The sequence below is a fragment of the Hoplias malabaricus genome, chromosome 14, assembly GCF_029633855.1.
Source record: "Hoplias malabaricus isolate fHopMal1 chromosome 14, fHopMal1.hap1, whole genome shotgun sequence".
Classification (NCBI taxonomy): Eukaryota; Metazoa; Chordata; class Actinopteri; order Characiformes; family Erythrinidae; genus Hoplias; species Hoplias malabaricus.
The window spans coordinates 17,529,667-17,549,407 of NC_089813.1; the positions used below are offsets into that span (position 1 = coordinate 17,529,667).

The window sequence follows — 19,741 nt, forward strand, 5'->3', positions numbered from 1 at the left end:
ATCTATTGTTTCATGCAACATTTCATGTGAACCTGGCTAATAAAGGACACACGACATAACATGCCATCTCCAAAAACTGGCCAGATACCCTCATCGTATACTAGGATTGACAACCTTCCCATAAAATGTGGAATTGTCCCGTATTTGGACGCTAAAAGATGTGTTCTGTATTGAACCGATACAGGACAGCTTTTGTTCTGTATTTCTGAGGTGAGACTGTTAAGACGATGATTAGTTTGAGAAACATGCTGCTCTCCTTCAGCTGGAGGGAGGGGCAGATCCAACAGAAAAAGCACTTCTCATTGAGGATCCGTCAAACCTGTTTTTTATGTCAGTAACTCTGTAATACATCTGTGATATGAGTCAAAAATGACTGACTTTTAGAATCAAAGAAATTTTTTATAAATAAAATACTTTAACATAATTAACTTTGTGATCAGCCTTCCAGCATCCAGGTCAGCATTTTTCTGATTCTGTAACAGCTGTATTCCTTAAGGTGGAACAGAAAAAAAGAAGAAAACGCTGCTATTTTGTTCTCCAGCTTGCAGATTTGTGTCACCTTAATGCAGTAGTTTAGTCCAGGCACCTGTAACCGCTTCACTGTTTAAGGTGTTTAACGAAAACTTCAAATATGTAGGTCTTACACCGAATTCTGTGACTGCTGAGTTCTGTGACCCTAGAGGCTGCCGTCAGAATTTGTGACCCTATTGAATATTAATTACATAAATGTACTTAAACCAGAATATTTATAAGGTTTATATGGAGAGTCAGTGAGGGTCACAAATTCTGACAGCAGCTGTCAGAAATTGTGACCTGATATGCCAAAGCTATGAAGCAACCACCTCTAGGGTCACAGAATTCGTGTGATTCGTGTGATCAGTTGGTGTGATTGTGTGAACATAGAGGCAGCTTTTAAAGTGGATCTGAAATTTTAACTCAACTTAGCACTTGGAAATAACAACTTAATTTTTTAATGTGGTTTGAAATAGTAAGCAACCTTGTGCCACACACTAATCAGCTAATTAACTCAAAACACCTGCAAAGGCCTTAGAAATGGTCTCTCAGTCGAGTTCTGTAGGCTACACAATCATGGGGAAGACTGCTGACTTGACAGTTGTCCAAAAGACGATCACTGGCACCTTACACAAGCAGGGCAAGACACAAAAGGTCATAGCTAAAGAGGCTGGCTGTTCACAGAGCTCTGTGTCCAAGCACATTAATACAAAGGTGAAGGGAAGGAGAAGATGTGGTAGAAAAAAGTGTACAAGCAGTAGGGATAACCGGACCCTGGAGAGGATTGTGAAACAAAACCCATTCAAAAATGTGGGGGAGATTCACAAAGATGGGACTGCAGCTGGAATCATTGCTTCAAGAACCAGCACACACAGACATATGCAAGACATGAATTTCAGCTGTCGCATTCCTTTTGTCAAGCCACTCTTGAACAAGAGACAGCGTCAGAAGCTGCTGAGTGGTCCAAAGTTATGTTCTCTGATGAAAGTAAATTTTGCATTTCCTTTGGAAATCAAGGTCCCAGAGTCAGGAGGAAGAGAGGAGAGGCACAGAATCCACGTTGCTTAAGGTCCAGTTTAAAGATTCCACAGTCAGTGATGGTTTGGGGTGCCATGTCATCTGCTGATGTTGGTCCACTAAGTTTTTTGAGCTCCAAGGTCAAAGCAGCCGTCTACCAGGTATATTGGATAGAATATGATATGGACAGAATATGATATTCTGATTTTATGACTAGCACCTGTATGTTAATTTTTCAGCTTCAAAACTTGGTTCATGACACTGTGACACTGCAAGGATTTTAAGGTTGTGGAGAGGAGCTGCGCAGTGCAAGCCATTTCTAAATATATTTTTTATTATTTATTAACAATCCAACCTTGAGAAGAACAGCCACAGATTTACCTCACTGCTGTTCCTGCAACTCAGACTCGTGGAGTGTTTTTTTTTCCCCTCTTTTCATTTCCTGAAGGTTCGTTTCTCTTCATCTTCTGATTATACACAAATTCTCCCTAACTTGAGACGAGGGGTACTTTGTAAATTAAGGGGGCCGTACTGTCTGTAGTAAGCGTATAGGGTGGTCCTGCTCTGCCTGCCAGGGTGTTACTATGCACATTTTCCTAGTGTGACGTTACAATAAGGCAGCCATCCAAATGGCTCGTAGAAGCATATGATTCCTAACATCTAACTCTTTCAGCTGAAACTTTTTTCGCTCTTGGAGTGTTTATAGAAGCAGTAGAGAAGTGGAAGTACAAAATCATACAAAAAGTAAGTTCTGCATAATATGTTCCCTTTAACAAACTATTCTTAGAGTATAAGATAAATGTAAGGTAAATAAATAAGCAGACTATTCTGTATATGATACACAGGATATAACAGTAAAATAAAGGCAGCACATGCACATATGTTTTAACATAATTAATCATAATTTACAACTTTACTGGACATATGGTAATGTAATAAGGATGAGACATTCTTTTAGATCTCTTAGACCAATAATATGATACTTTCACTTGAGATATCACTGTAATTAATACACAATTTAAAATAATACAGAAGAAAGACTACTGACTTTTCAGTTTCTAGAAAAATGAGAGGCAAACTCCTGATGGTGACTCGCTTAATAAATAGCTGAAAACAAAAATGTAGTATGTGACTGACTGTAGTCAAAGATGTGTTGGTTCCCCACTACTACCACACACATACTCACATCAGGCCTTGCACCCTTATTTCAATTTAAAAATCTTTATTTCAGCACAGTCACTCAGTTAGTCAGTCAGTCCAAATGACAAAACCCTCTAGTAGGCAAATAGCAGACTGGAAAATCAGTGTAAAGTAGGAAAGATTTAATAAAAAACATTTTAAAATAGTGTTAAATGTGAACCTCTGTGTCCACAACAGATGCACCTTAAATGAATTCAACATTTATAAGGGGTGTCTACAAAGTGTTGTACACTGCTTTAATTTAATATGCACTAATATTTGCAAGTGAAGGAACGGGAAATACTTCGGGTGAGTATGAGTATAACATTTAACAAACATTCAACATGCACTTTCTTGTCATGGACTGTAAACATTTGCTTTATATTTGCCATCAATATTGTGGGGACTGAAATAAAACCATATGAGGGGAGTCTGAAGTTGCTGGGCATGAATGTGGACAGATGCTGATGTGCACTCTCAAAAGTGCACTCTCAAAAGATGCTACTAAGGGTTCTTTGAATGATGCCGTGGAAGAACCAGCTTTGACTTTTAAATCATGTGAAAGTTCTTTAAACCTTTATAAGTTTCTTCACACTTTCTTTAAGAAATATGATTCTTTATGGAATCACTCAAATATTTATTTGTAGCACCGTTATTTTTAAAAGTGTGGTTTAAAGGACTTTGCTTCCACTCTTAAAACAATGTTAAAAACTAGGTGCTACATAGGGTCAATAGAGCAATACCATATAAGATTTTGGTTCCATAAAGAACCGTGTTTGTTTAAGAGATTTGTGGGCATGAAGAACCTTTTAACAGTTTAAAAAATCCATCACTTGATCTTAGGATTCTTTACCCATTTAAATGTATTAGTAAAATTAGTTTCAAAAGTCCAACAGTGTTTCTTCTATGGCATCGCTCCACTTACCTTTGTAGCACCTTTATTTTTAATGAGTGCAGGCTCTATGTAGGCTCTGAGGATTGGATTAAGACCCTCTTCATACTCTGCCTACTTCAGCAACAACTTTATGAACAGCTGGAATATATTATATGACAAATTCAGAGTTTCAAAAGACAAACCCGTGGCTTTATGAAACGACAGAAATGTAATACATCATTACGTCAAGGCTAAATTCATACATTTTACTGTAAATGAATTTAAATAAAGCTATTCTTCCTTTTGATGATTTGATCTTTTCAGAAATTTTCAGACATGTAAAGGGCAATATTTTCTGTATTTTGTAAAACAACCAAAATGGATATTTACATTTTTGTTAAGGAAGTGACTGAAAATATGATGTGAGATGAAGTGGTGTGCAGGTGTATGTAGGAGGACCCAAGTGCCAATTGTGGGGGACTGTTTGTCTTGGTAGAGTGACACATAGGTTAACAAATTGAGCTAAAAAGGAAATACGCTGACAATGTCAAGCAGGACATAAGGAGGGGGATGTTGTGATTGTGAAGTCTTGGCTGAGTCAGGGTTTTAAATACTGAACTCAGTCCAGTGTTGCTAAAAGTAGCTAAAGTAGTTCACAGTCATCCCCCATCACCAGCAGGAGCGCTCTCAAAGTTACTGGAAGCACTTAGGGTTAGTTCTTAACGGTCAGAAAACATCATTTAGGTTGTTCTCTAATAATTAGACTCAGCCACTGCTTTCACCACCATTTTTTTTACATTGTCTGGTTAAAAACATCATTAATTTAATCTTGTAAATATTTGTGTTTTATGTGAGATGACAAGCTCTCTCTTAAATTAAATGTTGAACACATGGAAAAAAAGTTAAAGCTAAAATTGTGGTTTTATTTTAGGAATAGCTCGTTTTACTCAACAGGCTATACAAATTAGATGAAGCTACTTTTTTTTTATTTATCATTTTGTTTATCATTCTGCATTGAGATTTATATCATGTACCAGTTATTTAACTAATAAATAATTAACAAACTTCATGAAATCAATAGTTCCTAGTACACATTATTTTTGTGTAAATAGCAATTATTATTCGCCTTCCTTTATACTCATCAGTTTTTATTTATTTTTTTAGTAAACAGGTCTCTGTATAAATTATGTTCCACTCGTTATGTAACAATGGACAATCCAACAGTTTGGACTGAATTTGGAAAAACAGCTTTTAGTTACTGGACACCATTGACATGGGATATTTTTCAGAAATATTTTAGATTGGAGCAGTTTATTTCTTTAAATGAATTTAAAGAATCTGCCACATAATTTTATATATCATTGTTGTTGCTAATGTATATCTGTATGTATGTGAATTTCATTTTTTTCTTCTTGTTGTTAAGGATGCTATTTGTGTTTATGTGCTGCTGCTTTAACTAGGGCTCACTTGTAAAATAGATATTTTTAATCTCAATGTGATTACACTGGTAAAATTAAAGTTAAGTGAAAAAAATAAAAAAAATAAAATGAAATAAAGCCTTTTTCCTATTTTTGTTTTTTTCTTCTTCCATCCACCCACTGCTCCTTCTAAAATTGTGAAAAGTTTTCCTACTCTGCTGAACACAGTCAAGGAATCAACCTGGAGCTTTCTGGGATATGGAGGTTTTATTTATTTATTCTTTTTTACTATTATTAAGAGGAGTATGTTTTAGACCAGTGTTTCCCAAAGTGGAAAGAGGGGCATGGCTGAGAATGTTTGGGAACCACTGTTTTAGATGACTGCTGCTGCCCCTCAGTGGTAGAAAAAGCAGGACATTAGCATATTCTGTAGACTAACTAACTAACTAAATAAATAAATAAATAAATAAAAATAAGTAAATGAATAAGTAAAAGCAAGTGAAAGTACAAGTGTTATAAATAATGAATACGTGTTAAAGTAATTTATAAAAATATTAGCTTTGAATATTCATTTGAATGAATGGCACAACGGAATGTATTATGGGATGTTTTATGTGGTTATGCAATTTATACTGTATTGTATAAAAAAAAAAAGTATAAATTACAAATTCACAAAGTTAATCCTTGTAGGTATTATTAAAGGAAATAAAATTGATAGACATGCTTCTGCATTATTATATTATATTACTCAAATTCCAACTCTCAACAAGACATCTTTGTAGTAATTTGAATAGATTTTTTAAATTTTAAAAATCATATTTTGAACAAAAGGGCTACTGCATCAACAGATAAAACCTTCAGAAGGTCTTGTATTGTAAAGGTTAATGCCCATAGGCACTGGAATATTACTGCAAATATTACAATGCTAAAAATATAAGTATAGTAATACATGTGCTAATGTACTTCCTAGCAATGTTCATTGGATTAGGAAAAAAAACATGAATAAATTTTGTATAAATGGAAAGTGAGCCAATGAATATTTCTCAATAAGAGAACATTTATTTAAACCAGTATAATAAAGTATAATAATTACATAATACCTCTAAATAATGATATATATTTTGTTCCAATTAAATGAACATATAATTTATTTATATAGAATACTATATTTTATACTCCTTAAAATAAAGCATATACATATGTAAAATTTATAAACACTGATCCCATCAAGCTCTATTTGTCATAATAATGTCTGGATTGAAATGACATAATACTTGAACAAAAGACCATTGATGCTTGTAAAAATAATGCCTTCATAAATGTTATGTAGTTTTATGCCAACTGTCAAGGCTTATGTACTGCTTTAATAAAGAGTTGTCATCCATTATCCATTAGATTTAAACACTGATGAATGTAGCACTATAATATATTTAATCTCACTGTTAAGAACCTGTTGAATGAGGTCACGTGTAAAATATTTTATGAGTTTTGTATTAATAAAGTGAAAGAATTCAAGCATCAGACATGTTTAATCAAGTTGTAGGATTCTGAAAATTGTTTGGGGATCAAGTCAATAAATATTAATAAAAACGGGATTAATGTTTTACTTTTTTGGACAGTATCATTTGGTATTGAGCACTTGGTGCACTCGGCATCTGTATCCAAATCTAAATTCTTGCTTCCAGGCAACATTGCAACAGAACAAAGCCTAAGACAGCACAGCTTAATCAAATGACTGAGACAGGCATCTTGGTGAGAGAACTGAGAAACCTGCAGCTATTTGTGTGCAGCAAAAGATGGACAGTGTAACGGATGTGTGGGTTAACAAGGACCTTCGTCTTCCATCTACGCAACAATCTGACTTTGACTGATGATTACCTCTGGGTAACACTATCACAAACACACACACATACTCTATGTTTGTCATTGTGTGTAACCACTTATCCAGTTCAGGGTCGCGGTGGGTCCAGAGCCTACCCAGAATCATTGGGGGCGCAAGGCAGGATCACACCCTGGAGGGGGCACCAGTCTTTCAGAGAGAGAGACACATACACACTCACACCTGCGGACACTTTTTGAGTTGTCAATGCACCTACCAACGCCAACTTAAAGATTAAGTAAAAATTATTCAATATTAGTGTCTGGGCATATTACTCCAGCAGGTACTACACTTTAAAGGAGAATTTTTTTCAAATTTAAGATGCCTGAGGTATTGTTATAAATAGCATGTGGAGGATTTTAGTTTTAAAATAAAACACATTTTATAATATTCTGGGGATGTTTCCTTACTGTTTGCTACCTCTCCAAATCTGTTTGCATGCTTGAAACCAGTCATATGTGTTTACGAATCCCTAGTGTATGTAAACGCGTAAAAAGTAACAAATTTAAAAAAACAAAAACAAAAAACAAACAAACAAACAAACAAACAAACAAAAAAACCAAAGGTCTCTCTCCAGCTTATTGGGCTTCCTCTTTCTCTGCTCATGGCAAAGAAAAGATTTTTTTTAGACATTAAATAGACCTCCAAACAATGAAAAGCAAAAACCGAGATGAGGATATTTCTCTATACTGCACAAAAGTAAACAAAGACCTAAAGTGCTACGAAATTAAACAACTCAAGTTAAAAAAGAGAAAAAATGTTTAGGTGAAATATATATATATAAACAAATCTAAAAGGACTCATTCTGTGACTGAGTGAACGATGTCAACTTAACTTTCCTTAACTTGCATTTTCCAAAAACCTGCACTGCTATAACACTGAATAGTAAATCAAGGATGTCTTGCTGTCCTGTGTATTTATTGTGTAGGTTATTTAGGTTTAATTTTCTGAATTTGTATATATATTTTTTATATTCTGCCCAAAAACAGAATTTTGTTGTTGACAACACAGATTACTTCACTTGACAAATTTCCTTTTAGAATTAAGGTTTGCCACTGGATAATCATATGAATAATAAACCATATGAATTTAATTCTGTCAAATTTATATTTGACTGACTAAAAATTATTGGATTTGAGGGATAGTTTTGTCTTCACTTAGCCATGAAGCACATAGCAAATTCTTCTTGTAAGATTTTTATGATTAAAAAAACATAAATAAATAAAATAAAATATAAAACTAAAATCTAATATTCAATTAAAAAATTAAAATGAATATTAGTATAGTGTTCTGTTACCAAGATTTGAATTTATATGTCTTTCCTGTGTCTTTATGTCTTTTCTTCTGCCTTGCGCCCAGTGATTCCGGGTAGGCTCCTGACCCACCGTGGCCCTGAACTGGATAAGCGGTTACAGACAGACAATGAATGAATGAATTTTCTTTTATTTTTCTTTGTAGTGGGATACAATCATGCTGATCTAAAGGGTAACTGTTTGATTACTCATACTATATGCTTCTATCCTAAAATACATATCATCATTATACTGTCAGTATTTAATAAAAAACAATTAGAGCATTATTATTACTGTTAAATGTGATTTAGCTCAGTGAAATATGTCACAACAAATATATATTTTATATATTTATATTTACATTTACAGGATGTAGCAGATTCGCTTATCCAAAACCACTTACAAAAGTATATAGTATTCAGAGTTTTTGATATGGAATTAAAATGCAAATACAATTACATGTTTTGTTGATATTCTAGGTGAAAATCATTTTTGTATGGCATAAGGAATCAACCTCTATAAACTGTGATATTGACAGAGACACGTGACCAAGGTATGGATAATTCTGTATTACTAAAAATGGAAAAAGTGCCATTTTTGAGACCAACTTGATCATATATACAATTTTTGCTTAAATTAACATATTGTACATAAATATATATAAGACATGTAATTCTACCCAAGCCCCCCTTGTGGGACCTTAAAGAATGTGATGCTAAGGCAAGTGAATGTTAGTGTTTTGTCATTTCTGTTTTGTTGAATGAGCTCCTCTGAGAGTTCATTCTTGTCTCTCCGAGTCCTGAGGTCCATCAAGAATAAGCAGCTGCACTGTGCTCAACAGTGAAGGAATATGCAAACTGCAAAACATCAAGCAGAAAAAAGCTTAGAAGTAAGGCTTTGTTAATTAATCTTGTAATACATCAGCCAAAAATATTTGTATGCAGTTTCTACAGTGGAAGGCATTACTGTCTCATATTGAATTTAACATTCTTTTCAAGATTCAAATCACTGGTTTAATTCTGTAATTTTCCTTTAAAGTGCTCTAAATCACATTTCTACTGGCTGAATGACACAGAATCATAATGTGATTATGTTTAGTTTAGAGAATTTACTCAGATTATTACACTTTTCTGTCATCCTGAAATTCACTCAATCATATGAAAAAGTACAAACCATTTTACTACACCCTAGTAAAATGGTTTCTAATAAAAAGATAAAAAGTTGTGTAAAAGTTGACACTAAAATTTGATTTATGTTTTACTCAATACATAAAGAAAATTAATCAAGGATTGAAAACTACCAAAAAAACTTCATTTGCCTTCAAATTTAAGATCTTGTTCATCTTATAGTGAAAGCACTGCTTCCAAACACTAATATCATAATTAAACCATGACTAATATCAGCATAATCATTATTTTGAATTTTATTTTTATCTTCTCAGCCTCCTCTGTTCCTTAAACTTGGAATATTTAAGATTAGCATGTATTTTAACTTTTATTGCTGTATCACTGTGAATTTAGATTTAGAATTACTTTATTGGCCACTGTGCTTATACACAAGAATTAGTTTTCCACATTTAACTCAATCCATGCAGTGAAACACACATGTACACAAACACTAGAGGGCAGTGAGCACACATGCCCACAACGGTGGGCAGCCCTAGCCAGATTACTGCTGTTTATTTAGGAACTGGTCTGAAACTTTGAGAAGATCACATTCTGGTATCTTGTTCCTTTGCTAAAGCTAAGGCCAGAGGAGCTAAAAGAGGTGGTTTGTCGGCATCTGCCTGCGTTTGCTGCACATTGGCGCCCTCAAGTGCATCTAACTATGAAGTTCAGCAAAATTAGTGGCAAGTTTAAAGTTGCAGCCTGTTCAGATTTGTCTCCACATGTACATTACACATTATATTTTATTTGCAGTAGAACCTAGATTTGTTTAATATTCTGTTTTGTACACCTTTCAAACCTTCAAATGGCATGAAAGGGGTAGTAAGGGACAAGGAAGAATGGGGCATAGGCAGAAATGTTTAGGTAAACAGGACAAACACAAACAAGGAACTAACAGGACAAACTAAAAACATAGAAAGACTAATAACCACTGAAACCACTAATAAATATCACTAACAAGGAACTAAGGAGACAGCACCATAAACATAAGAGTAACAATGGACAAAGGAGAACAAATGAGAAAACTCAAAGCCATGGGATTAGAGACACTCAGAAATTATACGTTTATTCAATAATAATTATAACCATTATATATATATATATATATATATATATATATATATATATATATATATATATATATATATATATATATATACAGGGATTATAAAGCAAAATCAAAACAAAAGACGCACGTGAATACAAGTCACATGACATTATGTGGCGACATCAGGGATCACATGACTTAACACTAGCACATGACTAAGCAAACGTCTTAATTTTCGAATTTTTCTTTCTCCATAAAGCACTTTGAAAGGCCTTGCCAAAAAAAAGTACCAGATAATCAAAAACTTCACTTACCAGTGTGAACATTACTTTAATAAACAAATGAATTAAAATGGATTAAAATTGGAACAAGGTAAGGTATCATTTTAAAGCAAATACACAGGCAACCTATTTGCCCAGATATTCATGACCCCCACAATACTTGGTACTTGGTGATGTGTTAGTGTGTGTGTATACTGATTATAGTGAGGTATAATGACTGTGTATGTGGTATGTTGTATTGTGCTGCAGTGCACCAAAGAAATATTTATGTCATGAAATGGTAGACAATATTGGTTTGAATCTGAATCTGATCAGACACAACAGTGCTGCTAGAGTTTTTAAACACTGTGTCCACTCACTCTTCACACTTACATGTGCATCTCAGTTAATTAGAATATCATTAAAATGTTAATGTATTTCGGTAATTCAATTCTAAAAGTGAAACATTAAAAGAAATAAACGCTTGAAACACATCACTCTGTAATGAATCTATATCATATATGAATAACACTTTTTGAATTGAGTTACTGAAATGTACTTATTGATGATATTCTAATTTATTGAGATGCACCTGTACTTTGGTGGATCACCTTTTAGCTGCTAAGTCAGAGACAGTAGCTCAGCTGTCAAACTTGATTGATCTGTTACTGCGCTGTTTGAACTCTTCACCCAGTAGTGCTTCATCAGTGGTCACAAGACACAATCACCACTACATTTGTGTCAATTCAGTATTCAACCCCTCCAGTAATATATTGTGGTGTTCCTTTTAGGGCTCTGACCACTGAAGCATGGAGTGATAGGGGACTAATGCATTATGCAGAGTAATGGTTGGACAATGGTATCAGTAAAAATAACAGTGCACATACTGTATATGAAAAGATAAGTATGCAGATGTGGACACATTTGCTGGTACCCTTACAGCTGAAAAGTGATCAAATGTAAATGAAGAAAAAAGTACTCACTCTGCTGGTACCTCTGTGTGCACCAAACTTAACATAGACTAAAAAAAATCAAAGGACATGATTTCTGAGGAGATCAGAAAGAAAATTCTAGAGAAGAATGTTAAATGTAGAGGCTTTAAGACCATCTCCAAGCAGCGTGATGTTCCTGCGACTACTCCTGCAAATATTCAGAGGTATAATGTCCATGGGACAGTAGGTTAGAGATTGTTGGAGAAGAGGGCTTAGGACTCAAACATTGCTGTTTCAATACCTAGGACTGGCAGGAAAATTGGGGGCAGTGGGAATGAAGGAAAAGCACCGTCCTCCTTCCTCAATTCAAGGCACCTGACCAGCAAATGCTCCCTGGGCAGCAAAGATGGCTACTTGTCGCTCTGGGTATGTGTTCACTGCCCCCCAGTGCACTAGTGTGTGTGTGTGTTCACAGCCATATATTAATTAAATATGCAAGACAAATTTTCCTGAAGGACTAGAGGACAACTGTCTCTGACTTTACACCTATAACGTGGACCAACCATGTCTAACGGAGGGGACAGTGAATGAACTGAATAAGTGTATAAAAACTCGAGCAGACCTGCTGTGTCTGATCCACACATACAAGTGCAACACACTCCAACACACCACCACCACGTCAGTGTCACTGCAGCGCTGGGAATGATCCAGCACCCAAATCAGAGCTGCTCTGTGGTGGTCAGGGTGGAACCAGGCAAACAAACTATGCAGAGCAACAGAAGGACTACAGTTTGTAAATGTAGAACTAAAATGTTTTCCTCTAAGGTAAATGGAGCTGAGAGAAAGGACAATGAGTGCAGAAACAAGCAGCTTGTTATAATGTTGTCTATATATATATATATATATATATATATATATATATATATATATATATATATATATATATATATATTCTGCAATGTTTTAAAAAGACAAAGAGTGTGCTCTCGCCATCACTGATGCTCCTGCACTGACATCTAGTGGACATCATTTGAATTACTGATTACTGTCATAGATATTAGATGTTGTTATGAAAAGCAGCCAATGGTTAATTATCTAAATGCATAAAAACGTGTGTGTGTTGTATGTGTTATTATGCTTATGAAGGTTGTTACAGAATTCATACTGGCTTACACAGATATTTTTCATATACTGCCTTTTTACCTGAAATGTACCAAGACAACATTGGTTTCTAAAATTATTCACAAAATGTACATATCCAAAGTATGACAAAGTATAATATATTTTTTTCCTGTTTCCAGTGTTCACATTCTGTTATATTGTATGCAGAAACAGGTCATCATTTTTGTATACAACTATAATCCATTGTCAGTTTCTGTGTGGTTCATTCATGCTGCCAGTTGTAGGATGTAAGCTGTCCAAAATGCCCTAACTGAATGTTTAGAGTAATTCACTTAGCTGTCACCATGCCCTTCAGAAATCACTGACTATAACTTTAAAATCCTCACAGTCAGTTTTTATATTGTTTCTGGTTAGCCCTTGCTATGAACAAGATTGTGCAAGATGCCATTCAAACTCAAGGCACTAGGTGATGCTGGAGGATCACAAAAAACATCATGAAAACACACACACACACACACACACACACACACACACCATCATCTACCTGAAGCAAAACTGTAAGTTTCACACCAACATGCCACATGTCATGCAACGCATAGTTATAAAAAAAAAGTCATGCATGTTATCAGGAATAAATAAACAAGAATATGAGAGAGACAGAGAGAGAGAGAGAGAGAGAGAGAGAAAGTGAAAGAATGATGGATGCAGGGCGGTGTTGTGAGGGAGAACATGTATCACTGTCTGCCATTTTTACACAAGACCATGACAGGACAGTGACATGCGGAACATGGGCGGCAGTCTGCGAGATGAGCAAAGCTTCATTTCCTGTTCCTGCTCAGTGCAGGTGAAAATATGTGACATGTTGTCTTCATTAATTCCTCCTCCATTTGAATATCGTCCTCTCTCTATTGCACCGACTCAATTTACTTACTCTCTGTGTCTACACACACACACACACAGACAGAGTGCTTTACTGATACTTTATTGCCATACAATAGCAACACTACGACACTATTTACACTATACAGCACACAACCCTAGCATGCCCTCTCTCTCTCTCTCTCTCTCTCCCTCTCACACACACACACACACACACACACACTAACCCTGTGCTTTACATATTCTTTAAGGCAATAAATAAAACAGGCTTAACATTTTACACCAAGTAGTGAGGTACTGCCTCATGCTTCTCATTCAAACACATGCATAGTCCATTTTTAATGCCATACAATAGCAAAACTACAACACTGTATTCACACTTTACAACACACAACTGTAGCATGCCTTCATCCACACACACACACATGCAAGCAAGCACACATGCTGAAAACCATTACCCTGCCTTCAATAACAACATTTTTCAGCTGTGCAAACTACATAAAGACGTCAGCTCAAATCGCTAACTAATTAACACTTAAAAAGACACAAATTAGATATGCGTGGCTAAAAGCAATTATAATCTCCACAAGTTTTGCGAGTCATTTGGGAAATGAAAAGAATGCCTAATTGCTGGAACCAACGTCTTCGACAAAAAAAAAAAAAAAGGCTTAAGCATTGCCTGTTAGAAAATGGCCTTATCTACAAGCCTGACGGTGATTACTGCAGTTTTCTGCAATTACTTGTGCATATGTTTAATGTCACAAAGATGCTTTTCTTTAATGAATGTCTTTTTAATAGAATTAGCAGTCAGTCAGTTATGATGTGCGTCAAGGGCTCATCTAGAACAGTTAGCATCCAGGGACTAATGCAGGGACACATACGGATTCTTTACAAGAGTCTACTGTACATTCAGACATTTACAAGCTGATGCGTTTGGACAGGAATGTGCATTGCCTTAAAAATATAAAAATAAACAAATTAATAAAAAAGGTTTACCCTGGAAGAAAGGAAATGACAGAAAATGATACTTTCCCTTTACAAGAGTTAACTTCCGGCTACAAGACACGTACAGAAGTATACAATTGCGTGTGTGTTTGTGTGATATACGTGGGTTATTTGAGAGTATTCGAGTTTGCAGGCTCTCTTCATGCCGTAAAACCTTCTACAGTGCTCAGTGAGCACGGCAGTGGAAGAGTGGCTACAATGCATGCATTTGACAGCACACGAGTGAGGCAGAGAGAACAACATTGCCGGGGCCAAGATGCAGCTGAGGCACAATAGCCGTGGACGCCCGCACGGGCTCTCTAATTATCGGGGCAAACGCTGCGACTTCATCGCCGACAGCCCTCGCTTCACCATTAATCTTGCGCTGTCGCCCACTTCACTAAGCCCTGTGCCGTTACACTATCTCTGCTCTCTTTCATCAGCCGAGCTGCCGTTAGGCTGTAATTAATGAATCCTCAAGCCTCTCTCTGCCTCCACCGCCCCCCACCTTCTTGTGCTGGGTCTGCTGCTCCTAATCACAATCTGGGCTGGACGAGGAGGAAAGACCACCATGATGGCTGTGGCGGATAGACAGACCTCAAAACTACAGCGTGTTTGGCTTTTGGACTTAGCTCATTTGTCAAAAACAACAGCTGAAACACTCCTTACTATAAGTAATTTAGGGAGAAATATATAACTGACGTGTAGATGCATTGTTAATCTCCCTGCTACTCCCTAAATGACATTATCTGATTTTTATACAGTCCCTGTGTTACCCATATACACATAGACATTGATAGCATGCATCTAAAAATAAATTGGAAACAAATACTGCTAAAAAATGCAGCTTTGTTTAAAAAAAACAGCTCACAAGATACTAAGCTGCTAATAAACTAATCTAAGCTAATTTAAAGGAACACTTAAGACTTGGCATTTCTGCTCCTGGGCTTCCCCTACAGTTACAGAGTGAAATTTACTTTTACAGCCCTGTCCTGAAATCAACAGAGAGGAGTGGGTTAGTTTCCTACCCTCCTTCAAAGTTACATAGTGTCGTTTCTGCATTGCTGAACCTGGAGTAGCAACAATAGAGGCTCTATTTTCCCTGTTACAGGTCAGTGGAGCATCACAATGATTTTGAAGCTGTAATTTTAAGATTAAAATAACTAAATGGTGTTCCTTTAAGGTAGATATTAAGTTTGTATATTTACTGAATAAATACCTGTAAAACTGCAGCACTTCTTCCAGTCTAATGTTTCTCTCACAGAGCAACTAAAAACGACCTACTGATGAACCTGTACTAAAGAACAGTTGCTAGAACATTTTCTTTCACTCTACAATTTCACTCTATATCCTATGTAAATATCGGACTGGTGCTGCAGTTTAGTTACTCATGAGCTGCTGCTATGATATGACAGCATACAGTAGAGAGTCCAAACCGACAGCACTGGGAGAGCAGACACACACTTCAGCTCAAAACTATCTGCACCTGTTCATCCAGCACAACATTGTCCACCGGCCTATCAATTACTGGCAGCTCTGATACAAAGATATCTCACTAATGAGGATGAGAGAAAAGAAATGGGATGAGGGACTAGACACACTGACACAATTATAAACACACAAACACACCTTGAAATATAATTCACTGCAGAAATAAAGCTACACAAGTAATCAGGTGTAATGACACAAATTTTGACTAAACTAGGACCAAAAAAAATGAATGACTACAGAATTATAAACTATTTTCTCAGTTTTCTCAGTATTTTAAAATGCAGAACTCTAAACTGTTTGAAAATGAATGTCAGCAAAATCAAAAGATGAAAGAATTATGAAATCTTTGGTTATATTTAACTTTTCTGAAAAGTTGAGATATTGTGTAAAATGTTATAAACACCATCAACACTTCAGATGATTTTTTAATTCTCCTGAACTTTTACCTAAACTTTTGACAATGAAATGATTACCAGTGTCTTCACAGACCAAATAGTATTTTCTAAATTTCATGCCTTCAACACAGTCCAAAACATTGGGACAAGTGCAATATACCAGAGTGAAAAATCTATAGAATATATGTTATATACAGGATGGTAAAGGATTAAGGTCTTTCACCATTCACCTAAAACTAAAAAGATTTAAGAATTCTTAGCCCATGTATGGCAAGGCTAGACACCGCTGTTGAAGAAGCATGTGAGCCTTTGAGCTCACAGACGGTACTGCATGCGTATCCCATCATGCTACTGTGATATATATTTCCACATGGGCTTTGGGCAAAATGTGTTGAGTTCTGTGTGTCTGTGTGTATGTGTCAGCGCCCCATTCGGCACAAATCCTATAACAGTATGGTTAGCTTGTGCTTTACTGGTGGGCCTGTGATCCAGGACTTCTGTGATCCAGGGCTTCATGAAGAGGAGGATCAAACAACTGTGGCTAAAGACTAGTAAGCTGCTAAAATCTTGAATCAAGCAAGAATGGAAAACTCTGGACAACAATTTATTTTCCCAAATGATAAAAACGTGTAGTTAAAAGTGGAGGTGATGTGACAAAGTGGTAAACATGTTTCAGTGTCTCAGATTTGTTTTTCTATTTAGTTTTTTGGAAGTGTTTCAAACATTAAATTCTACATTTTTTAAATTTCCAAAACCAATCAAATTTGTCAGTGAAAAACTTTTTTTTGGTGTGAAAATCATTTTTTTGTCATTTGTCAGTTACATTAACATTGTTTTTTATTGATTAAAAATGCAAACCTTTCTGAAAAACCATTGCAAAATATTTACTTATTTTTGAAAATAACTATACATTTTTGTAACCACAGAACTACATAACCATATGAAATGTCTGGCCATTTAACTACAAAATGTACTTGAAAAATGCTACACAAAGTTGAGTTGTGCACATAATGTCCCAGTAGTGCAGATGGAACTTTTTGAACATCTCTGAACAGGCATGAATGTGAGAGCAGGTCTTCCCAGGCTTGGTTTTATTAAGACTGAAAAGGCCTTTTGCCCATCTAAAGCTCTTAATTACCCCACCCGGGACCTCATGCTTTGCATTGTTGGCCCTGGATGGGCACGCCACCCGAGCGTTACGGCATCTACTTACTTCCTCCTCGATCTCTGGCGGGGATTTGATGGTAATGCCCATTAAATTGACTGACTGTGTCTGGAATGCAAAGCAAAGAAAAGAAAGACTGAGCTGAAAAAAGAAGTAAGAGCAGAGAAGCAGCATTGCTGTGTAGCCTTATGGCTAAGTAAGTATACTTAAGATCTTTAATCCTCTCATTCTCTCTCGTTCTCTCCCATGCTCTGTCCCTCTCTCAAGAGCAGGTTTTCTGCAACTCTAGCCACAAGTCCTGCTCTAAGCCAGGCTTTTTTGGCCAATTTCATTTGAAACTAGGGCTTGGACAATGAATAATTTATACTAGTTGACTAGCTATTAAAAAACATTCAACTAGTCCACCTGTCAAATTCTATAGCTTCCATGTTTTTAGGTTTCTTTTGCAGGTAAATGCTGATTGAAAACAGAAAAGATTGTGTTAAATTGCATTTAATTTAACAACCAAAAATAGGCTCTAAATTAACGTTCCTGCATTGTTGTTTCCTTAAGCTACATTTTTAAAGAAAATAAGATTTAATTTGCAAAACATTACTTTAATGGCTTGCAGTTTACACGAAGTCTCCCACATTGGCTATTTAAAGGAACTATGTACGGTTTGGCATTTTGCTCCTGGGCTCCCCCTACAGCTGGAGAATGTAATTCCATTTTACAGTACTGTCCTAAAATAAAGATGAATGGGGTTGTCCTATACTCCCCCAAAATTTACATATAGCCTTTTTCCACCAACATGGAACTGATTTGGGTTCTGCACGTAAAATTAATTTGGAAATTCTTGGCATATTTCCACCGATATCATGCACCATGATGTCGTCTGTGGGTGTGTTCAGCTAAAGAAGCTGCAGAAAGAGCACAAAATCTCAAATAAAACATCACGGTGTTATGCAGCATGTTATATAAATAGATAAAAGGAAAGAAAGAAAAAGGCGGTGTTCAGCATGACATGGGGTAAGTTGGCTATTTTTCTCCACTATTCACAAGCTCAGTAGGACGACTCCAAACTTGGAAACATTTACACACATATATCATGTATCACTAATTTAGGATCACTGTAAACAGTGGATTTACCATGACCCTTTTCCATTTATCTCTAACATTGGATTCAGCCACAGCAATGGCTCCAGTTGATGACCTAACTTTGGTTCCCATCAAAACTTCTGGAAATGTGGACTCGTTCACTGTACAGCACCAAGGTTCTAAGAACTTTAAATGGAACTGACTCAAGAACCTTAGCATGATTTTGAAACTGTAATTTAAAGGTAAAAATACTACCTAGTGTTCCTTTCAACACAAATCATAAGTGAACTAGTCATGACAAAAACTATCTACTTGCTTTAAAATGGACTAATTGTTGACCTTTTGGTCCATTATTAGGAGTTCTGAAAAATCAGTGACCCTAGCATTCCTGTTTCCAGTGTGTTCCATCTTGCTACTAGAGTTAGTGGTTAGCACTGGATGCTTCAATTGAGATGGCTTTACATGCAGAAGTGTTTTTACTGTACTCAAGTGTAGTTTTTTTTTTAATCTTCTGCCTACATCTATATTACTGTTTACATTTTCTCCTACTAACCAATCGACTACTTCCCTCTGCGGTCACTAGTGAATGTCATAGGGGACTAGATGACTGACTAGTCTATGCAACCCCTTGTAGCAGCTGACCTGAATCTGGATCAGAGATTAAATACACACTCACATTTAGAACACGATTAATACAAGATCATTTGAAATATTTGTGGCATTACTAGTGATAATAGAGCAATCATTTATACACTTTATATGGACCTTTACAAAAACAAAATCTAAAAAATAAAAAATGTAGATGTACTTCAGCACCTGATAATTATACAGTGTTCTTCACAATATATTGAGCAATTTTAAGACAGAATTTTACAATGTAATGAAGAATAACCATAATGACTGCCATTTTTTTGTAATATTATTCAAAAGGTACTTACATCTCTAATTTTGGGAGCAAACCTTTCAGAGATCATAAAGGGCACGTCATCAATTGCTGCAAAGAAAAGAAACATATCATTACAAAAGGAGCCAAATCAACACATAAAACCC

The 19,741-nt window shown here is 35.8% G+C and overlaps 1 protein-coding gene across 2 annotated transcripts in view; it reads right to left on the reverse strand.

Annotated features, from left to right (window-relative positions):
* Nucleotides 1-8,675: 8,675 nt before the first annotated feature.
* Nucleotides 8,676-19,741, reverse strand: part of mvb12bb (multivesicular body subunit 12Bb) — a 121,916-nt gene continuing 110,850 nt past the window's right edge. The window contains exons 8-10 of one of the 2 annotated variants that reach the window (XM_066644802.1): nt 19,630-19,685; nt 17,663-17,722; nt 8,676-9,029 (exon numbers count right to left, since the gene is read on the reverse strand). In XM_066644802.1, the coding sequence (XP_066500899.1) occupies nt 8,982-9,029; nt 17,663-17,722; nt 19,630-19,685 (164 nt within the window). In that variant the 3' untranslated portion in view covers nt 8,676-8,981. The remainder of the gene's footprint in view (nt 9,030-17,662; nt 17,723-19,629; nt 19,686-19,741) is intronic. The other variant, XM_066644803.1, reaches the window with a different exon arrangement.